Source organism: Colletotrichum orchidophilum (genome assembly GCF_001831195.1).
Source record: "Colletotrichum orchidophilum strain IMI 309357 chromosome Unknown Scaffold_112.1, whole genome shotgun sequence".
Lineage (NCBI taxonomy): Eukaryota > Fungi > Ascomycota > Sordariomycetes > Glomerellales > Glomerellaceae > Colletotrichum > Colletotrichum orchidophilum.
Window position 1 is genome coordinate 130,169 of NW_019173068.1, and position 22,092 is coordinate 152,260.

General features: G+C 55.4%; 4 protein-coding genes across 4 annotated transcripts; 2 read left to right on the forward strand and 2 right to left on the reverse strand.

Moving 5' to 3' along the window:
• Positions 1 to 226: 226 nt before the first annotated feature.
• On the reverse strand, positions 227 to 1,304 carry CORC01_10935 (translationally-controlled tumor protein; the record flags this gene model as incomplete). The annotated part of the gene is made up of 5 exons (XM_022622562.1): positions 227 to 311; positions 372 to 534; positions 594 to 731; positions 833 to 944; positions 1,140 to 1,304. Coding segments are annotated over 5 exons (663 nt in total), but the record flags the coding sequence as incomplete, so codon positions are not given.
• Positions 1,305 to 3,298: 1,994 nt separating this feature from the next.
• On the forward strand, positions 3,299 to 4,528 carry CORC01_10936 (fatty acid hydroxylase superfamily protein; the record flags this gene model as incomplete). Its single annotated transcript, XM_022622563.1, has 2 exons — positions 3,299 to 4,007; positions 4,119 to 4,528. The coding sequence occupies 2 exons, from the start codon at positions 3,299 to 3,301 to the stop codon at positions 4,526 to 4,528; spliced, it is 1,119 nt and encodes a 372-aa protein (XP_022470974.1).
• A 6,978-nt stretch (positions 4,529 to 11,506) lies between these two features.
• Positions 11,507 to 12,813, forward strand: CORC01_10937 (uncharacterized protein; the record flags this gene model as incomplete). The annotated part of the gene is made up of 2 exons (XM_022622564.1): positions 11,507 to 11,647; positions 11,701 to 12,813. 2 exons carry the CDS (start codon positions 11,507 to 11,509, stop codon positions 12,811 to 12,813), a joined length of 1,254 nt encoding a protein of 417 aa, XP_022470975.1.
• A 3,505-nt stretch (positions 12,814 to 16,318) lies between these two features.
• CORC01_10938 (uncharacterized protein) lies at positions 16,319 to 21,083 on the reverse strand (the record flags this gene model as incomplete). The annotated part of the gene is made up of 2 exons (XM_022622565.1): positions 16,319 to 18,705; positions 19,382 to 21,083. The coding sequence occupies 2 exons, from the start codon at positions 21,081 to 21,083 to the stop codon at positions 16,319 to 16,321; spliced, it is 4,089 nt and encodes a 1,362-aa protein (XP_022470976.1).
• Between the last annotated feature and the right edge of the window lie 1,009 nt (positions 21,084 to 22,092).

Consider the following 22,092-nt stretch of genomic DNA (forward strand, 5'->3'; position numbering starts at 1 on the left):
CTTCTCATACAGAATGAGCTCGTCGAGCAAAAAAGTTGTTTCGTTCAAATGGTCATAAAACACGGCCGACGCCGGGGTGCACTTTTTAATTTTTTGCTTGCTACGGAGTTTTGAAGGGATATATGCCAAAGCAGATGGACGCTATAGCAAAGTGTCTAGACGTCAAATTTCGGTCCAACACCGATAAAATCTCGAAATCAACAGGAAGTACGTTCCGTGTCGAGATTTAAACCTTCATGCCCTCGAGGCCGTGCTGCCAGACAATGATGTAGGGGGTGACACCATCCTCGCGGTAGTTGAGGAGGACGACCCTGTCCACGGGTTAGCGTCGGTTGCGCGGGTACATGAAGGGTTCAAGATGGGGATCTTACATTCCGTCGGGGTTCATTGATTCGCCAGTGTAGAACTCAAAGTCCTTGAAGTTGGGAAGGAGGAACTCCTTGACGTACTTCTGGGCACCCTTCTCAAAGGCAGTGATCTTCTCGGCGGGGGCGTTCTTCTCCTGAAGGGCAGTCTTGACAGCCTTCATGTAGCCTGTTGTGCGAAACCGCGTCAGTCCATCGATCGCTGCTGAATGGGTCATGGTTTCATACCCTTGAGGTAGCCGAGGAAGCTCTTCTTGTCGAACTGGGTGGACTGGAGGCGGAAAGAGTGGACAATGTTGTTGACCTTGATATCGGCGTCCTCAGCACCCTCCTCAGCCTCCTCAGCGGAGGCGTTGGCGCCGGTGTCTGCGTAAATGTCACTCGTCAGAATGTTGGCCTTCTATAATCGATAGCTGGAGGCGCGCGGGGTAAGCGCCCAGCGGGAAGGGGTTTGGTTGTTCACGAACCGACGTGGACGGCGCCCTCGGTGATCATGGCGCAGTCGGCCTCGAAGACAATGCCATCGACGTCCTTGAGGTCGTACGAGTCCGAGATGATCTCGTCTCCGGTAATGATGTCCTGTGTTGCAGCGTTCGGTCAGCCCCGACATGTTCCCAATCATAAAACAACAAACATTTTTTCCCCTAAATTTTTAACCCCCCCGTCCAAATGGCGGGGGATTTCTGAAGGAGGGGTAAAACAGCTTGTACGCCCGGCACAAGTCGAGCGCTGTTCGAGGAAATGTGGTTTTGCAATAGCAAAAAAGAGACATACCTTGTAGATAATCATCGTGGCGGTTTGTCTGGGAAGGTCGGGGGTAAGGTGTTGGCGAGACGGAAGTTCGTTGTCTGGGTCTGGAGAAGTAGGACGAGCGATCAGAAAGGAGGGGGATCGCTTTTCAAGGGCGAAAAGTGTTCGCAAATTTGGCAAGTGGGAGGACTGTGTTTGGTGGGGTTTTCCGGGCTAGTCCCAACCCGGACTGGCGGCAAAAGCCAGGCGGGTTCCTGTTAGGGATCGAGCAGAGACCAGGGGCCGAGCACTAACAGCGTGGCGGGCTGACCGAAGGGCGAGAACACTGTAGGTAGGTGCGGGACGTGGGACCAGGCGAGCCTGAAGAGAGAGATCAACCCGATGAGGTTCAAAGTTTCCTACGACGACAGTCTTGTGTTGAGTCCTTGAGTTCCTCATGTTCACTGTTGGAGTGAGGATAGTTCCTCTCCGCTGTATCTCAAGTGCACCCAGCGTTGTTGGCATTTAAATCCTTTTTTTGACCAAAATTAGCTGGCCTGGCGTATTGTAGCGGTGATCTTGGAACGGTGAACTGAGTGTCTTACCTAAGCCGTGTATGAACAGCGCCCCTGCCGCTGAAGGGCCTTTAGTGATACCCACCAGGTCGTGGCTTGCTGGAATTGAAGCCGGGATAGCCTCAACTGTGCTCTGTGGACGCTCAAGGGCGGTAAGACCAGTCCAGACTTTCATCAGACAGTTCTTCCGGGTCACATAAACACTATTGACGTGGAACACCGTCTGGTGTTTTGTGAGAAGCCCCGACACATGGGCTGGAGTGGGATGGCATTCATGATCAAGGACCGCCCTTGAGACAAAACATAGAATTTGATCCTCCTTTGTCAGCATTTACCGTCACCTTTCCCTCGTCACATTCTTCCCTCGTCCCTCTTGTTGTTTGGTCTCAATTGATGGGCCATTCCAGTGTTATTGGATCATCTGGAAAAGGGGTGCTGGTTCTGAGTCCGTGGTGGGCGCATCACGCTCGTGAAATTGCCTTACCTAAGCCCCCTCTCCGAAGCGGCACCATTTAGCGCTTGACGCTCCGTCACATTGCGGTAACACGGCCTGACTTACGCTACCGAAGTGTCCGCGTATTTACGGCAGTGACAGGGGAGGGCCCGGTGGCCTGACACGGCAGCGTAGCAAGCCGCACATGGTTCAAGAGGTATGACAGCATGGACAAGCCGCGAGGCCCGCCGCAAAGCCCGCCGCAATTTACACGAGCAAACCCGTCGACGACGGGCACGACGGGCACTGACAGACGTGCAAGTCCGACCGTAAAAAGCAGGCCTCGCCAAGAGAACATGATCAGAGGAGGAGAGGGCGTGGTCGCGTTTGACGCGTTGTTGACGATTCACTTCCCGAATACCGCGGCCGTGGATTTCCCATGTTTCCACGGAGAGAGAAGTGAACAGTTGTGGTTCGATCCGTGGCAAAAGCCGGGAGACGGTCGAAAGGCGAGAGGCCCGCGCCTTTTCACAAGCGAGATTGTTAAAAGCGCATCATTCCTGGGCCTGGGAACCCGGCGCGGCGAACACCCGCGAAAGACCAGGAGGGAGAGGGAGAGAGAGAGAGAGAGAAAAAAATTGCCCCAACGTCGCCGCTAATCAGACTCACTACCAAGTACCCAGTAACTCCATTCGTGCCCGGGCTTTTGGCTTTTTGCTTGTACTCTACGGATACTTAATATCAAGCGCAATCACGCCCCGGGCGGGCAGGTCACTCTCATCAGCGAATACATGCAACTTTGTTGGGCGCATTGCGAACAAGGGCCAATGCTAGTCCAAGCTAGTGAAACCTCGAACCAACTCGCCACCAGTCTGCCGACTTCCTACTACTACTCGCCTGCTGCTGCTCTCCTCCGTGTCAGCCCTGCACCTCGCTCTCTGCTTTGACTTCCTCCATCCACCACCCACACCCCCAAGGATTGGCATCTCATATATCCAACTTTCGTCCGCTCCTTACCATCCGCTTCACCCGCCACACGAACCGTCACTTTCTTTTTCTTTTTCCTCTTCGGTCCTCCCACTCATCATCTCTCGACGCACGCGAGCAAACAATCCAATACTCCTCTGACCGACGCAGTCCCTAATCCCACCACATCCGAACCGACCAAGCAACGACCGTCGAACCGAGAACCCGCCATGGTAAACGAAACGATCCCACCCACGATGGCGGCAAACTTCACGTCGACCGTCGGCGACCTCCCACCCCTGCCAGAATACACACTCAAACCCTACGCCGAGCTCATCCCCGGCCTGCCCGATGTCTACCTGCGCATCTTCCTCCCCATCGTCGTCTACTGGATCCTGTCCCTCTTCTTCCACGTCATTGACATTTACGATGTCTGGCCGCAGTACCGCCTGCACACCCCCGAGGAGATCACGAAGCGCAACCACGTCTCCCGCTATGAGGTCGCCCGCGACGTCCTCCTCCAGCAGCTCATCCAGGCTGGCATGTCCGCCTTCCTCGAATACATTGACGAGGAGCAGTTCACCGGTAAGGAGAACTATGACGTCGCCGTCTGGGCCACCCGCGTCCGCGTCGCCCAGCGCGCCCTGCCTACCCTCCTCGGCCTGCTCGGCCTCAACGCCGCTTCTCTCGCCAAGAACATGTCCACCACCCACCCCTTCATCGCCGGTGCGCTCGCCGGTGGGCACTACCCCTTCCTCACCACCGAGCTCGACGGGTCACACGCCGTCGTCCCCGTCTTCGCCGCCTGGGAGCTGCTCGTCGCAAAGGCAATCTACTGGCTCGTCATTCCCGGGTTCCAACTCTTCGCGGCCATTTCTATCCTGGACACATGGCAGTACTTTCTTCATCGCCTCATGCACGTAAATAAGTGGATGTACAGTGAGTTGCAACCCAACCCCCAGAAACCCCGGGCTCCGACTCGGCCGAGACTGCCTCCGGAGCAGTTTGGCGCAAAGTGGCAAAACAGACGCAACTAACACAATCTCCCAGCGACCTTTCACTCGAGACACCACCGCCTCTACGTCCCCTACGCCTACGGCGCCCTCTACAACCACCCGTTCGAGGGCTTCCTCCTCGACACTCTCGGTGCCGGCATCAGCTTTCTCCTTACCGGCATGAGCGCGAGGCAGGGACTGCTGTTCTTCTGCCTGTCCACTGTCAAGACCGTCGACGACCACTGCGGCTACTCGCTACCCTGGGACCCCCTTCAGCGCATTACGAGCAACAACGCCGCCTACCACGACATCCACCACCAGACGTGGGGCATCAAGACCAACTTCTCCCAGCCCTTCTTCATCTTTTGGGACCGCGCCCTCGACACGCGGTACAAGGGCGACAGGCAGAACCGATTGCTGAGATCAAATGGCAAGGGGCCCGCGGTGGCTGCCAAGTCCGAATAGAGTCCCCAAAACCTTTGGCGATCCGGATCCAGGGACTCTTCACGAAATAACAAATACATATAATATAAACCTACAACCAAACTCCTTTTTTTCGATTCTGTAAAACGCCCACTTGCCAAACACCGAACCACCAAGAAAAGAAAAGAAAAAGCGTCGAGACCGGTTTCTGGATCCGCACATAAAATACGCGTGGGGGAGACTGGTTTTTGCAAAGCAATGACGTTGGGGGTGGTTCAAGAAACCCACCATCGCCTCTTATACAACTACTACTACTATCAGGGAAAGCATTGGGAATGAGGCGTTTTTCATCTTGTCAAAACAAAGGCAAATTTTCGACTTCAAGGGGAGCAGGTTGTTTTTCCTTTCCTTGTTTCAAGTATTGTGACCACGAGAGAAGACTGGCCTGCGATTTGTATTTTTTTCAACTGCAACGCTCGCAAGCATGCGAGTGCCTTTTACCCTGGGCCGCTGACATTCTCCGAGATGTGTGGTTTCAAGGCGCGCTCATCTTATTCTGACGGAAACGCGGAAATCCGACTTTCGAAGAGCGGGAGGAAGGGAGGAAAAGGGGGATAACAAAAGAAACCCGCTTGTACTACATCGGCTAATGGAAGACTTTAATAATCCTTACACTCGTTCCTGCGGTATCCTGTGGCATATGCAATCCATATCCTCTTCAAATTGGTTCTCCTTGACGTGCAGCTCTGCTTCTATCAATGTCCAGCATGCGGCTCGGACGAAGATGCAGACAATTTGACATTTTGTACATGAAACACGCAGGCAGCACCATGCAGACACAGGAAGGGGGATGATTTGACGTCGTCGGAGTTGGACGCGATTCTCGGCCGTCCGAACGCTTGGAGCATTTCCCGTCTTGCCTTGTGGCTCTGCTGCCATCGCCACTCACCCCTGATTTGACAGCAGCTGAGCGTGCGGGGGTTCTGTGGTCCACAAGCACGACAAGGTAAAGAATAGTCCCGTCGCACTGCCGCGCCTGGAATGGGATCTTCCGACGATCTCTTTACTCCTGGTGCCTGGAGGATCTTCATTTGTGCAAAAGGTATCGAAAAAGAGAAAATAAGAAAAAGACCATACAAAAAAGGATGCAATGATACACAAACGCACACCAGAACGGACGGCGGCGACTGGAGACATCGGCCGTGCCACGAAACGGCGGAGGAAGCAACCGGGAGACTCACAACCCAACTTGCGCGCGTTTGAAAGCCTGTCTGCCATGATCATCACGGCCTCCATGCTTCCAGCTGTGGGTTGTCGAGAAATCCCGAGGACGGCGAGGGAATTCCCCGTTGGGCTCACTATTACTCGAAAAGGTCGAGCCTGATTATTGATTTGGCATCTGACAAGCTTAGGGACGCGGTGTCCGAGTTGATGCCGCAGGGAACAATGCTGATCTTCCAGGTCGGTGTCACTAATCCTCGCCGCGCTGGGCGAAACGGGGACAGTGGAACTGTTTCGTTCTCTGCCTGAGGTGAGTCAACAGCGAGCACATGATCGCCGTTGATTCCGGGTATGACTGCAAGTGATAATGACTAGTAACGAGCAATAGCAGGTGCTTGGCTGAGATATTGCCCACACGATTGTGATTCTTCAAGCCCCAAGTGGAAGCTCAAGTTGGATTGTTACTGCTCGAAAAGTTCAAGTTGATTGTGTCCCGCGGCTTCAAAAAAACCAACGGCCACAGGATCGCTCTGGCGTTGCTTTTCTTGAGACATCCCAACGTAGTGTGGATAATCTCGTGATACTTGATGTCGTACAACGCACTAGTTCAGGAGAGCCAGCAGGAGAACCAGGAGATTGGATGTGAACAGGAGTTCGTTCCACTTTGGCAATGGCTAGACCCTTGACGGCGCGCAAAGTGGTTGTTGGCCTCCAGACGTTCCCTCGAGGGAGCATGCTGCACGACAGCCAATGAGTTGTCGGCACCCGACGGCCCCCAGAGTTCTTGGTTTTGACTGCGACACTGTGCCTCAACCGGGAGGTATGTGGCATGCTTCAGACACGGCAGTTCGTTTGAGTCGGGGAGAGCTCAGACAAGTAGCGAGTGATGGGTCTGGAGAAATCCAAAGCAGTACAGACGAACTGAGGGCGGCGACAAATATGTTTCCTGCGACGTGGATAGATTGCATCCGAGTCGTTAGAGAAAAACCAGCTGGGCCTGCACGCATAGTCGGCTTGTACCGCCTGTTTGAGAATTGCAAAACAAAGGTAGCTGTCGAGTCAAGTTGAGACGAGTAGAGAGTCGGCCGTAACGGTTAAGCTAGGACCATTGGAACCTTGCAGAACGCGGAACGGAGAGAGGACGCAGTCTGCCGGCCGAGTCTGCTGTTCCCTAACACCGATTACGAAGTCACCGCTCTGTTCGAGATTAGAGTTATTGGGCAACCACAACTGTGTGAGGCATCGCCGATTTTGCACGGGACAGTCGGCGGCGGTCTGGGTGTCGATCATCACGAGGCCTCGACTCAACGCCGCGTCGCATGAAGAAAGCATACGAGCGTAATTCGTGGGTAGTCATGCCCAAGCCTTCGACGCCAGCTCGGAGATCTAGGGGGGCTGCGAAGCGCAGAAATTCCAAGATGCAAACAGGCAGACGACGCGGCAGCGCAGGCATCCGGGACGTGAGATTGAGGTAGCGAGTCGTCCAGATCGACCTTGAATGAAATTCCGCCTTGTGCGATGCAACCATTGCGTTTGATGCCGCCCTCCGGCCAACGGCCAAATACGCCATTCGTGTATGACCAAAGTCTTCCGTGCCACCGGTACCAATGGCGACGCTAGATCTGTGGCAAAAGGCATCTAACAAGGCACGCAATGTCAACGCTGTGGAGAGAAGCAGAAACGTTGACTTCTGCTACCGGCCGCGAGAGCTGCATAATACCACAAAGCAACAAATGCAGGGTTCTGAATCTAGTTCCTTACACTAGTGTCCTCCGGTGGCTGCAGCTACCACCCCACAGCGGAGACATACCGCATTCTATGGGTTGAACACCTGTCGAGATCCGGTCTGTAGTGTTATTGCTGGTGGAGTGGATAGAGATGTTCCGTCGACGGACTCCAGTTCGGCGCAGGTCCGATCTGGATTGGCGGGCACCCGATTCATCTCGATGGTCGAGAACTGATGGGCCATGGCAGCCATGCCCGTCAGTGATTCAGCTGCGACGGAAACGACTAGGGCAGGGAACGCCAACAAGCTATTGGCACCAAGCGGGCAGGATGTTACCTGTAAGCCGGTCGTCTCGAGCGCGTGAGACACTGGCCGTCAAAGGCAGCAGGACTCGGATGCGACTGGCGATTCCAAAGGAACCAGTCGGCCGTGATTTGCAAATCGTGACGGACGGTAATCGAGGTATGACGCCGAATGGGACCCTGCATCGGGGCAACGGACAATGCGATTGTCCTGGGTTGCTGTGTGTCCGGGTTGAAGGTGGTATTGGGGGTGACTGGACTGTTGTCAACGTGGATCGTATCAACCACGTGTCGATGAGCTGGGATTATCTTACCACGTCGGCGATATCACTGAAAGGTGGTCTGTCAATTGAGACCGGGAAATGGTTGAATGGATAGGCGCGTCGCTTGATAGTGTCATGGCCGGTGGCATCATGTGCGGCTTGCTTGTCACGCTGAAATGCAGCACGGATAACGCGGAGATTCCTCGTCGAAGCGCATGCTGTGTTTGTGTAGGGCATCGTGTAGGTACTGCGTGCGGCGTGAGGCCACTGGTGGATTGGCAGTGTGCCTAGGAGTGGGCTTGTCGTCCAATGTACATCTGGGGTCGGGCAGCATTGGTACTGAAACCAAGTATTGCCCAGGGTCGTTGCATCCAGCCTGTTTGATCGATCGAGCTCGGCGCGCCGTGCCTGCTGATGAATGTGCTGTGTTTGATCGCCCGCGGCACTCCTCCCCGCACCATTTCAAATGTCTTATATGTGCTTTCAGTGTAGCATATAACAGGTTGTGACGGGCAACTAACAAGGAGGGCGCGGTCTTGCCTGAAGAGGCCGACGGAGGTCGGCGCGGGGCTGCTTCGCCGTCCACTATGCCGGGGACCGAGACTGATTAGCCCCGGGCTGACACGGTTCACCCGTCGAGCGTTGTTGGGGAAGGAGAGGACCGGCCAGTGTGACGAGCGTGTGTACTCGGGAAATGAAGACGGGGGATTTGGCGGGAAGGAATACACGAAACCAAAACCCAAAATGGCATCACCACTGTCGTGCTTTACCTGCCTCCTTCCTCGAGCAGTGGAGGTGGAAGGAAGGTGCCTGCCTTTGCTTCCCTATTACCCACTTACCAAGCTTCCTCCAGATGACTGATCCCTCGCGAAGGTGCCTTCTCAATTTCCCAAAGGCGAAGACGAATGCGCCAACTGAGACAAGAACGGATGGCCCTGACCTGTCTGTCACGGTCTACATTTCGAGGAAAGGCAGGCGCGCTCGCAAGGTGCTTCGCTGTGACAGCCTACTGGATGCATCCTGCAGGTACAGAACGGCCAGTCACACACACAGAGCTCTCTTCTCTGACGTTAGCTGCCGTCAGCCGTCTCAAAAGCAAAAGGCTTGGCCAACCGTCTTTGCCGTCTCGACTTGGTCTTGTGCCGCAAATAGAGAGATATCGAGGTACCAGACCAACAGTTGGCGAACCAACAGCCAACCGCTGCCGTGTCTGCTTGCGGTCCTGAGGCGGTCCCGACGTCAACTTGATCAAATCCACCCCCAGTCAAGTCACCTCCCAGGTTGCTTCCTCGCATCTTGGTAGCCAATCCCCACTGCACGGTACATTACAATGACGGACCTTAATTAAAGAATATTGTCCAATAGATCCTCCCGCACGGCAACATGCCCCTGCTCCTGCACCCGGTACTCAACCTCGAACAAGGGGTCAAGCTCTACAACCCACCTGGCCTGTCGGCCATTGTAGCGCGTTGCATGAACTGCGCTGGCTCTCCTCACGTTCGCTCTTCCCTTTCAGCACCCTCTGCATCACTTCCAACTGCATCAGGAAAGGCCGGCGGTGTCCCCCAACAGGCCGCCTGCTTCTGTACCAGCTCGAAGCCACGATGCTGCTGCCAACGCCTCCAAACCGGCCCCATCTCTTACCAATCTGGCCCAACTGCTTTCACCATCGACGCCTCCTCGACTGGGGTCTTGCGCGGGTCCCACGGAATGAGCAGAGACAGAAGGGGGCTTGCGGGCGCTCAAAGCGCCGCCAGATCGGGAAGAAGGACCATTCGGTAATCCACAGAGCCCACCACGCTTCTCCTTCAGCTCTTGTCTTTCGCTAGTGCCCGCCGAGGGGCCCTTCAAATAGACTGGGAGACCCTGGCTTGGCCTTCGCTCTTCGACTGGTCAGACCGGGTAGGTGAGGATCTATGCTACGACCGTCTAATTATTCTCTCACCCGCGCTACTGCTTCAGCTTACAAAATCCTGGGCTCCAACTCCCGTCCAAGACTCGCGAGACGTGCCCCCGTTTCCGTCCGAGGTTCATATTTATTACAGAGCAACCTCGAAGAAACTCCCTCTCCAACTCCCCGTACCTTGCACCCGTCTCCCCCTAATCGGTCCCCGAGGCCCAAAACCAATGACCAGCCTACACGAGACGGGGTAATTGGCGACCATCTCAACCTCCAACACCCCATCTGGACATTTACAATTCCTCCGTTACCACGCCTGTTTCCAGACCTAGAACCGTACCTGCTTTGCCGTCTTTCTTCTGCATGCCCAGGTCCCGCCCGCTTGTTTCCCTAAGCGCTCGCCAGTCAGCGTTCGACTTCGCCCTTCCAGATCACCAACACGGCGCTTCCACGCACATCCCGTGCCCTCCATTGGCCACCCACCCTGTCCCTCAATTTCAAATCTGCCTCGCCTGCCCTCAATCCGCTGCTGCTCTGCGTCTATCCAGACAGAATGGGACTGCTCCTGGCGTTTCATTGATATCGAATAAGACTGTAGTATCCCAACCAACGCGGGCCAAGTTGACTTACACCACGCCGGCCGGGCCAACGTCTCCAATTGTACCAACAGCAGAAGCGGCGCAGCGGGACAAACATTCCATTACTTGAGACTTACACCCCGCGACCCTATTTGACTTGGGCTTCTGCCCTTTTCTAGCTTCCGCCATGGACCCTACAACGACGCTGTTCACGTTCATGCTGTGAGTCGTTTTTATTCTTTCAAACCGTTTTGGTTTTTCCTTCTGTTCGCCTTCGTTTCCTTGTCACTTTCGCTGGCCGAAACTTCGGCCTCGCATTCGCTCCAGTCCGTAAAACCGGCCATCTCTCGTTCGAAGTCGCATAATTGTATGTTCGGCCCCTAACCTCCCTCCCCTCGTCCCATCACACGTTCTACATGACTCTTGCACAAATCCAAGTACGGCCGTTTGAAGCACAAGGCCTGCGAAAGTTCGATGCCTGTCCTCATTTAGCATTCATACAAGTCTGTCTCTTCGGTTTCCCCAAAGGGTCTGGAAAAGCATTCGGGGACCGGGGCCGAAGGTTGTTTGGTTCTGCTTAACCGTCTGCTTGGGCTCATGTTTCGAAGATTGTCGGACGGAAAAGTTTATATCGGGTTATGCTATGCCCTACCTCCCCGACCCTGGCCTGCGCCCGTTCCTCCCCTCCCACCATCTTGCTTGCCATTACCAGCTCCCAGCGGCAACCTTCCGAGAACTCCGTCAAACACCTTGCAAAGCCAAAAAGCGTCGCCGACGGTGATCGGCACCTCGTCCGCTTCTGGGGGGGGACAGGGGACCAGGTCTGATGCTCGGCGCAAGCCCAGTGGCTGGTGTTGGTGTCTTGGCCTTGCATCACAGTTGACACCTTCTCACTTCCTGATATATATGACTGGAAGCAACCCACCCATTCATCGTGGCTAATCATCACCACCTATGTAGTCAGACTCATCCTTCAGTAAGATCAGTACACTTGGTCGGCTCTTGGGACAACTTCACCAAACCATACATCATGGAACGAGATATTCGACGAGATCGCGGCGAATGGCGCGGGTGCCACACATTCAAGGACATTGTTCTGGACGACGACTTGGGTGTGAGGGACACGAAGCGCAACGGCGGCCTGAAGATGGGGAATACTTACTATTACTACGTGAGCCACCGCATGGCAGCTCTCGATTGACTTGGATACTAATAACTCTCCAGTACGAGATTGATGGAACGCAGGAGTCGCACAACCCGGCACTGCCATCCACCACCAATTGCCCTTACCTTCCCGGGCAGGCTGTCAACACTCTGGACGTCCCTTACGAGGTGGCGGAGCGGAAGAGAAGTGCATCGTTGGGTTCGCTCCGCCCCGGTGAACAGAAGACGATGAATCCTGAAGACAAGTTCATTACGCCCCGGCCTCCACCACCAGTGCCAGGCGGTCAAATTCGAAGACTCGGCTCTGCACCAGCCGCACAACCTACTAGGGCTATTTCCCGAGCCGATTCTACGTCTCCTCCGCCACCCTGGCGTCGTATGTTCAACAGGAAGCCATCGACCAGCCGGCTTGCTGAGCGCGGTCGCCAACACGACGATGAGGCCTGTCCTTTGTCGCCCTACTCTGGATCGTCATCGGACGATAGCAGGAGCATGGGTTCATCTGAGCGAAGCCGCTCTCGCGATCTCTCCCCAGAGTCGCTACGACGCTTCCTCTCCGATGAGAACCCGTTTGCCAGCACTCCATCCAGCGCATATGGGCGACCGCCTGTTGCCATCCCCGATGATATCGCCGAGGAGAACGACGACGACGAGAACTTTGCCAATTCGGCTTACGAGGTTAACCCTTACACGACCAGTCTGTCGCCACCGCCATTCAAGCGATCGCATTCAGACAGTACCCTGCCGGTAGTGCCCGCGCCGAAGGTCCTTACCCGTGAGAAGAAGTACTCCCCGCTTCCTCCCCTCCCCGTCAAGGCGGTGAGGGATCTTGCGACGGCACCATCCGCCTCGCGCTTCTCTTTCTCGTCTGACTCTAGCATCGCCTCATCCATCGGCCCCATCTCCCCCGAGGATGATACACCATCCTTCTACGACTCTACCGAAGAAGATCGCGACTCCAACGAGAGCGAGACCAGCTTGGTTCAGCCCTTGTCGCTTCCCAGCACAAGGAAGCCATCTCTGGAGCAGAACTACAGCTTACCCCGCGCTGCTGGAATCAAGGTCCACCCCGGCGTACAGACTGTCGTCGCCGCCCCAGTTGACAATGGGCTTGACGACTTGGTCAATGAGATGGGCTGGATGGTCGACGTTATCCGAGGCAAGGGCATCTAAATGAACATTTACTACGCAGGTCACACACGCGACAGATGACCTTGCAGTACCGTCGTATATATCGAAAGCCTAGCTAACACGCACAAGGCCACCTAGACGGGTTACATATCAGGTTATACAAAAAGGCGGCATCGCATCAGCGTTCCCTATTGGGGTTCAGGGCTGGCCGAGAGGAATTCACAGGGAAACGGATTTTGGACGGAGTACTGGACGAGATATACCCTTTCCTTCCCCTTCTACAACTACTACCACTCATGGCTTTTATGTCAATGGCGCTTTATGGAGCGGAAACTTCGAGGAACTTTGGGGTGCAACGGAGGGAAATCACTGGGGAACAAATGGAATGGGATGGCGCAAATTTGGTACATTGCCAAGGTGTTTGGAGTATCTGGTCGGATTTGTCGTGGTTGCTACGAGCGAGCTGAGTTGAAGGGTTGTACGGGTGCGAAAAAGGTACCCATGCTATCGGCGTTGCCAACTTGGGAGGAACGAGATCGTGTCAGATGGCTGAATGAAACATATGCAATTACTCAAGAATCTTGCAACTCCCCCATATGTCAAGTGACTATTGCTTGTGATACAAGCCCGGCTTACCAGCCCGGCTCACCACCGGCTGCTAAATTGCTGCGTGGGGTCTGACAGATTTAGCCCCCAAAAGTAAGCAAACTCGGCGGTTTTCGAGACTTTGGCTCAATAAGCTTCTTTTTGCGTACGAAGACTTTCATCTGTGCACACGGTCGTTTCAGAGCGTCGGAGGCTCGGCCGACACCTCACACCTCGTACGAGCCAGAACGGACACATCAGCGATTGGACGTGTATGTGTGTGTGTGCCTGTTTTGGACAAGATTAAGAGTTGGGGGAACAGAAAGAAGTAAGCGCAAAAGTGAGGGAAAACCGCGTGGCATGGAAATGATAAGCATACCTTGAGCAGAAACAGGAAGGAAACCCAAAAGGGGAGCCATGTCCACCAAACTGTCAAGACGTTTAGCCTGCAGGTCATTAACCCTCTTGGAATAGGGTAGGGAGGGGGCATGACGACGGTGGTGGTTGGTTGGGGTTGTTGGTCCTACCAAAGTGCGTTTCCCCATTGTGACACTTTTCGTTGTTCACGATGTAATAGACAAAACAGCCGCACTTGGCCGGGTTGGGATGCGTTAGAGTCTCACTCATGAGGAAATTGATGGGGGATTATCTGAAGGCCAATTATTCCTTCTGGCTCGATTCGCCCCCAGTATCGTCAGAATTTGTCGGTGTCGTCATTTCACGAGCACACATATACTTCCTCCAGGTTTGTGTAGCCGGCGAGCGTCGTCATGTTCTCCTTCTGCCTACGAGAAAATCTGCCCACATGCCGTGATTGCCCCGAATTGGTTTAGATGAAGACATGACCTCAGATACGATGGTCTGTCCCCTCCCTCCAGTGTGCCTCGCCGAGATGTGTTCTTTGCACCCGTGTTTGTAGAGAAACCCACTCGGAAGGGGGTGCGGGGAAGAAGGGGGGAAGAAGCGGTTGAATTACCATCCTACGAGACCGTCAAATTTCTCTGAACCCCTCTTATCCATCCTCATCTTCTTCGCCAAGTGATGTCAAAGTTGGAAGAAGAGAGTTGAGACGAATGCGAACATTTCAGCGAGGTATCCATCCATGTACCTCCTCGGGCACCTCCAGGCACGGCACTTGGGATTGGATGGCTAGACGTATCGTATGGTTCGGTGCTTAATTATGCATGCCCAATCGGAGACCTCTGCGAATGGCAAGGATGGTAGGGAAAGAGGCTCAGACGAGGGGTTAGAGGGGAGGGTATTACTGAGACCGCAACACCATGGGACGGGGACGTATCAGTGAGCAGCAGAGATGTGTGTGTGTGTGTGTGTGTGTGTGTGTGTGCGTACGACTACGACGACGACGACGACGAAGTTGAAAGCTTCGGACGGTTGCGGCGCAAAGTAGAGTTGGAACGGGGAGACGGGTATCCGATATCGAACCCGAAGGCTTGGGATGGATCGGGGTGGTGTGTATACATGATAGTGGTACCTTGGAGAAGGTGAAGGGGGATGAGAACGAGATTGCGTGCGAATGCTTGGTGAAATGTATGGATGGGCAGGGAAGGTTGAACATGCTTCGATGAGGCTCAACGTCGGATGCGTCCCGTGTCAACAGCCCTGCTTCCTGCATTGCAACTCCTCTTCGGCGCGCGCACATAATGTGTGTGTGAGTGACTGGACGTGGAAGTCCAGGTATGTACGCATGGCGTGGTGGTGTAGAATACGACCACGTATCTTCGTCCTCCATCCCCATCCACCCAGCGTTTGAAGGTGGTGTTTTCGATCACAGATTGGATTTCCGAGCCTGCAATGGGTGCCTTGCCTCGTCTCTCTCCCCCCTCTTCCCTCTCCCGTTCCCCTGGTCTCTTCTCTAGACCATGCGTTCCCAAGTGCCCGCAACCATCACGACTCAGGTTGAACAAAAGTCGGGACCTACCTTTTGTTAACCTTTTCTCACTCTGTGCCTTTGGGTCTAATTGGTCTGCCGTCGACTGCATGGGGTCTGTAAAATTGGGAGCAAGGTGCCTGGTCTGAAGAGGGAAACCGTCCCATCATGCGGCGCGCGCGACAAGATCTATGGAAAAAGGATAAAAGAAAGTCAAGCACTACACCACCAACGTCCAAACATATTCTTATTTAACGTTTTTCATGCTCTCCAGCATGCCAGCTCCCTCCCGTTTTTTCGTCTCTTCCTGCTTTACCCGGGCCCTCTCGACCCCTTTTCTTGCTTCATCGAGCAGCTTCCGAGGCCCCTTGATACCTCTTTGGTGTGTCATTACGTGATGGGGGAAACGAAAAGAAAACAACCTGACTAGCTAGGTACCGAGGACCGGGAGACAAGAGGACGGATCACGGACATCTTGTCGGCCACCTCTCTCCCGGCCGAAAACGCCCACGGGGTACCGAAATTATATTTCACAGGACAACACTAGATGGCCCTTTACCATGGGCGAAGCTTGTCTGTCTGCTATCGTGTGTTCGTTACAGGGTCTCGTCTTGGTGGTACCCAGAAATATGACCGCAGTAGAAGATGGGCAGCAGAAGTGAAAGCGGACAGCATAAATGAGCCTAGAACGAAGCAGTTGATCTCATTTCTCAGAGCGCTTCCGAGACGTCAGGGTGGAGAACGCCCTGCGGGTATTGTCACAATAGAATACAGATTCACCATCCCACATAGATGCCCACCAACAACGTCGTACCCAAAGCCAGACGACTACCTATAAACACCCTTGACGTCAGGAACCTCTTCAATACGCCAAATCCCATATTTTCACTTTCTTGACCCCCTCTCTCTGAACTCCCCGTGTGCCTGTTTCGGCACCCTCTCTCCGATCTGATCAGTCGGAGCCTATAATTGTTAGGGTGTAGGGACGTCCGATGTCCTCAAACACCGTGGCCTTTCGCTCCCGTTTATTTGTCCAAACGACTCAAGCGGGCCTCCCATAGAATTTGTCCTTACTCATACAGCAGTCGCGGCCGAAGCGGCAGCGGGGTGTGGGGCAGGCTCGGCGAGCGCTGGCTTCGCTCCCTGGTCCTGGGTCTGAACCTCGCTTGGCGGCGGCGGCTGCGTCGGCGGCTGCGTAGGCGGCTGCGTCTGTTTCTGTGCCGCCGACGGTGACGGTGAGGGCACCGTCGCGGCATCCGTCTTCGTTGTCAGCTGATCCACCACTCCCTCTTCAGCGGGCGGTATTGTCTTGGCCGCTTTGGGTTCCTGTTCCTCGGTCTTCTCTCCGACGGCGCCATTGGTCGTCTCTGGAACTCTTTCCTCCTCCTCCTTTCCCACTTCCTTCTTCTTTGGCTGCCTTGGCGGACCTCCTTTCAGGAATCGCTCTGGCACCCCGCGAGCGGCATATGTGCAGCTGCCGACCCACGCGCCAAGCAGGCTGCTCCATTTGTACTCACCGCGGCGGAGACGTTGGATTTCGCGGTATGCATAGGCGTTGAAGTACGGCAAACCCGTCTCGGGATCGCGGTAGCGGGCTGGGTGGGCAGTGATGACACATACTGGCCGAGGTGCCGGCTTTGCAAGGCGATCCATCCGCCGTCCAAAAAGAATCTGGGTCTGGACTGTCTTGTCACGGACACGCTCTTCGTCAAAGTTACGGAGAATAAACGCGTTACGAGCGACCTCGCTCGGAGGAGGCTCCTCAGGCGCAGGCGCCTCTGCCGGCGCAGGTGGTGCGGGAGGAGAGAGATCTACCGCCGGTTGTGGTGAGGGTTTGGGCGGGGTGAGAGGTTGTGTTGGCTGAAGCGGTGCAAGCGAGGGAGGCGGCGGCGGTCTTGCAGACGGAGGCGGAGGAGGCGCCGGCATGGAGAGGGGAGACTTGTGCTGGCATGCATTAGGAGGCGCCAGAACATTGGACTTTGGCTGCGTCGTGTGCTGGGCAAGGTGGATGCCGCCCAAGGGAGGGGCGAGAACCGGCGGTGCGAGCACTGGAGCTGCCAACACAGGCGCGGCCAATACAGGTGCCGAAGCCTTTGGAAGTGGCGGAATAGGCGGAGGAGCCATGGGCAATGGGCCAAAGGTCGGTGGTGGAGGTATTGATGGCGGTGCCATTATTCTGGATTTGTCTTCAGGTTTGGGCATGGCGAGCGACGACGATGGCGGTGGCGGGATAGGCGGGGGGGCCATTACAGGGAGCCGATCTTCCAACTTTGTGCTCAGTGTAGGGTCTGTCGGGGCGGGTGTTGATGGCGGTGGTGCCTTTGGGGTATCGTTCTGTTGAAGTATTTCGGCATCCGTTGATGTCGGAGGAGCTGGCGGAGCGTCAGGCTTTGCGTCCGATTGCCCCTCTGTTGCTGTCGGGGCAGAAGCATTCGATACTGGGCCATCCTCCTTGGCATCTTTTTGGTCCTTCTCCTTGCCCATCGCCTTGTCCACCTTCTCTTTCTTCTCCCTCTTCTTCCGAACGGGCTTCTCCTCCTCGGCGACCCTGCCCACATGCTTCAAATGATGCTCCCATTCGCCGATGCCGCTCCAGTAGGTAACCACAGGGCCCTTGAGCGTTCGGTTGTTGAGCGCGGCGAGCTTCGCAAGTCGTTCTTCCTCTCGCGCTTTTTCAGCCACCTCCCACCTGTTCAACGACTTTGCGTTGCGCTTCTCCACGAGAGCCGCTTCGGCCAGCCGTTCCGCCTGGGTCATGGGCGGTTTCTTCATCGCCTCGAGCTTCTTTGCCTTCTTCTCCATCATGGCCGCCTGTTTCAGCCGCTTCGCCTCGCGTTCCTTCATCTGTTGGTGCAGCTGCTCCTTGCTGAGCATCGTCGTCTGACGGAGCGAGGCGCGGATGGGCATGTCCGCCGCCGATGGCAGCCAACTCGTCCGTTCGGACTTCTTCTTCGGTCGAGGCGCTGGCGCGGCAGTCTGTTCGATGCGAACCTTCTTTCTGAACTTGGCGGGAATAGCTTCCTGGGCCTTACGTTTCCGCGAAGCCAGCTTCTTGTCCCGGGCCTGTTTCTCGAGCTCCTTTTCTCCCTCCAAATCGTCTCCCTGCTGCTGCTCATCCTCGTCGTCGGACGACGAATCCATCTGCACATCGGAACCGGCATCGTCAACATCGGTGAAGCCTTCGTCGTTGTCGTCTTCGGCGAAGAGTAGTTCGAGGTCCGAGTCGGGCTCTTCGTTGGCGAGCATGGACTTCATGCGATTGCCGGCAGTAGACCGCTTTGATCGACCGGTCGCAAGCCATTCCACCGTCGTTGGGGTGGCAATCGTCGGGGTGTCATTTTCGCTGTCGCTGCCGCTTCCAGAGTCTGAAGACTCATCGCGCGTGTCATTTGCGGTCGCAGCCATCGCGTCGTTCGAGATAGTAAATGTCAAGTTGGGGCCCTTAGCCCATCTCTGCCGCACTGTGAGAGGTGTGGCGTGGGAAACCGTCAGCTTGTTCGATGATGGTGGAAAGAAAGGGTGCAAGCGTGGGACGCGTCGTAGGTTAAAAAAAATTGTAGATACATAGCGCCCGTCGCGGCACTTGTGACGTCTGACAGTACGTCTTCCCTAGGACCTCCCGACAGGCACCAAGCGAATCGGGATTTAGCGGGCAGCGACCAACGGTCCCGAGTCCCTCAGTGGGGCTTAGGGGGAGTCACCTCCGTGCGCCCGTCACCCGATGTCTGTGGAAGCGACTGGGAAAGGAAAACTGGCTTACACCATTTGCGTCGACTTGTTAAACAGATTCCATCAAGCTTGTTTGCATAGATCCCCATGACTTGTAATTGCTAATCTGTGGCTGGCTTTGCCAACTCCTATGTGTACTCCGTACCAATGACCAAACGCCGTCTGCTAATTCACGTAATGCTCCCGCATCCCGTCCAACCCAGAAAACACATAAAGACACATGCAAGCCTTACATTTCCTCGCTCCGGCTCTCACCCGCCTGACTCCACTCTTTACACCATCCGAACCAGTACCTCTTATTGCAATGAGGGTCTGAAGGGGGTGCCTTCGTGGGCGCTGATATGGGCGTGGCCGTGGGAGCTGCAGTGATTGTGTGAGACGGGGTCGCGCCGGGAAACAAAGTCGTACTCGTGGTCGACGTAGTCTGATCCTTGCACCCGAACCATCCAGGCGTCTTGCAGGTTGTTGTAGTTGAAGTTGTGGAGGTAGATGAAGAAGAAGTGGTCGTGGTAGTGGTCGTGGTCGTCTCGTCCTTGCACCCGAACCATCCGGGTGTCTTACAGGTTGACGTGGTCGATGTAGACGTAGTCGTCGTGACCGGCGTCGTTGTGGTCTCATCCAAGCAACCCCACCAGCCCGGCGTCTGGCAGGTGGCTGTCCGAGTGCGCGTTTTGGATGTTGTTGAGGACCTGGACGTTGTTGTTGATTCGGTCCCGTTGCTCTCGTACATTTTCCAGTTGGCGCAGTCGCGACACTCGGGTGTAGCCTTACACTCTGGGACCGTATCATACTTCATAATGACATCGTGGATCACGGATCGGATCTTGTGGGTTCCGATGCCGACTCTCCATCCCTTGTCGGCCACAACATCGTAAACGCACTCAAGGCCAGAATGACAAGCCGATTCCATGGCATATCCAGCGAAGGAACACGTCGCAGTAGCGCCGTTGCAAGTGCCAATGTAGATGGGGTCTGCTGTGTGGCCGAAATGGAAAGCGCCCGTGTCTTGGCGAGCTTGATGCAGCATCTGGTTGTAGCCCGGAGGAACAGGCAAACCGAGTCTGCTAGCAGCGAGTGCCTCTGGCACGGCCTCAAAGGTCACGACGGGGATACCATAGGTCAGCCCTAGGAGGGAGCTGACAGCACCCCCGAGCGAATGTCCCGACAACCAAATATTGGAGTCGGGAAAAAGCTCAGTAACGTTGGAGTACAGTTCCTTGGCCGCCGTGTAATATCGGTGCTCGTCTTTGAGCGCTTGCACGACGCAGGTGTTGTTGCATGAGTAGGTGGATGTGGCGCAGTCGCACACTTGATGCCAAGTCCATTGCCCCTGCTGAGCACAACAGCAGCTGAAGAAAAGGTTGTCGTTGACCTTGTCGTTGGTGGTGGTTCCCTCTCCGTCGAATATGGCCGTAGAAGTTCCCTTGAGGCCAATCACGATTGTCGAGTTCGCCTCGTCCGCCCAGATATGCCCCCGAAGTCCGTCGCCTTCCCATCCAAAATCAGCGCTTCTGTTGTAGCCGCTGCCGACCTCTTCCCAGTCTGCCTTGCCCTCCTCTTCTATGTATGCGTTTGCAGCCATGATGGCGAGGCTGATAACGGTGGCCTTGTCCGTGACGTCGGGCCCGGGGACCTCGTCGGTGGTCCAGTCGGAAGGCGACATGATGTTGACGTAGCCGCGCTGACGAGCTTCGGTGACCATGGGGTCAACGACGGACGGACGACGATCGACCATGCGCTCGATCTTGAGGGGTGTGCTCTGGGCCTTGAGAGGCATTACCCTCTCCCTCTTGTATCCGTCCTCCTCTGCCAGCCAGACCTGGTTATCGGCGCCGTCGGAGTGGCGGACATCCTTGCGTCGGTGCAGCTGAGGATGCCGATATGTGCCATGATGGAAAATATGTCGTAACGTGAATAGATGTTCGCCAGAGTTGGGTTGTGCGGTGCTAGGTGGAAGCAGCGGCCCCGGTTGAAGGACGGTCTCTTGGTTGTCTGTCACTTCCCCAACGGAAGCTAGAGTCGGTGATACCGCGAGGAACGATAAGAGCAGCTGTGCCGTAACCCTGCCAGCAGAGCTACACTGGCCTCCTCCCCCTAATTTGAGTCTCATGGTTGTCTCAAGATGCAAGAAAAAAGGTGCATTCAGGGAGCGTAGTTGATCAAGGGTAGGGAGCGAATACGTCGAGGATATGGTCTCGCGGGAGGCGACGCGTGGAGGAAGACAGGTAGAGAGGATCAATGATGCCGACGTTGAAATGCGCACACAATGTGCCCCAAGTTATGACAGCATCAGGTGGACGTCCCTGGCACTGTTTACGTTGCCTCCGACTCGCGGAAGGTGCACAGATCAGACCTGATAACCCACCTCCGGCACCAAAAGGTCTCCGCCTCCGGATCGTCGTTAAGATTTTGTATGATCGATACCGCAATCGGCTAAACAGTTGTTCTGGGCGGGTACCCATAGTCTCATGTTCCCTGATAAGGCGCCATCAGGGATACCCGCACCAGCATGTGACCAATGTCCCCTCAAGTAGCGCATGTCTTCTATATCAGGCGCTGTCTGGTGCCTGGCACCCACCGTTCCACGCCACTCGGGGGAGACATTGAGGGGCATCTTCAGCGGACTTTCGGCTACTTGACGATCCCGTCGCAACCCGCCCGAGTCGCTGCCATGGATAACGCGCCCAAGATTGTTGATATCCCGAGGCAACATTTATGCTTTGGGATAAGGTACGTTGTACAAGGCACCAGAACGGGGCCTATCACTGATCAGGACCCAGGAATCAGGACCAAACAGCAAAGTACAGAGCAAGGAGGCTCCTGATACTGGTAGGTCTAGGCGGAGGCTAAGACATCCACTGCCAGTCACCCTCGTACCCCCCCCCAGCACATGCATGCACTAAAGGGTCGGGTCCGTCTGCAGATGACACCTGGGCTTCCAATAAAACATGAGCGGGGACATGGCAGGAGCTACCTTGTCTACCTCACCTACCTATCGTAGCTGGCATGCTCGGTTCGTTACCTGCGTTACCTCCCTTTCATGGGAACTTAAGCTGCTCAGAGAAAACATCCTCAAAACTCTTTGCTCTCCCGCCCTCGCCGTTGCTTTGCGCTGGCAC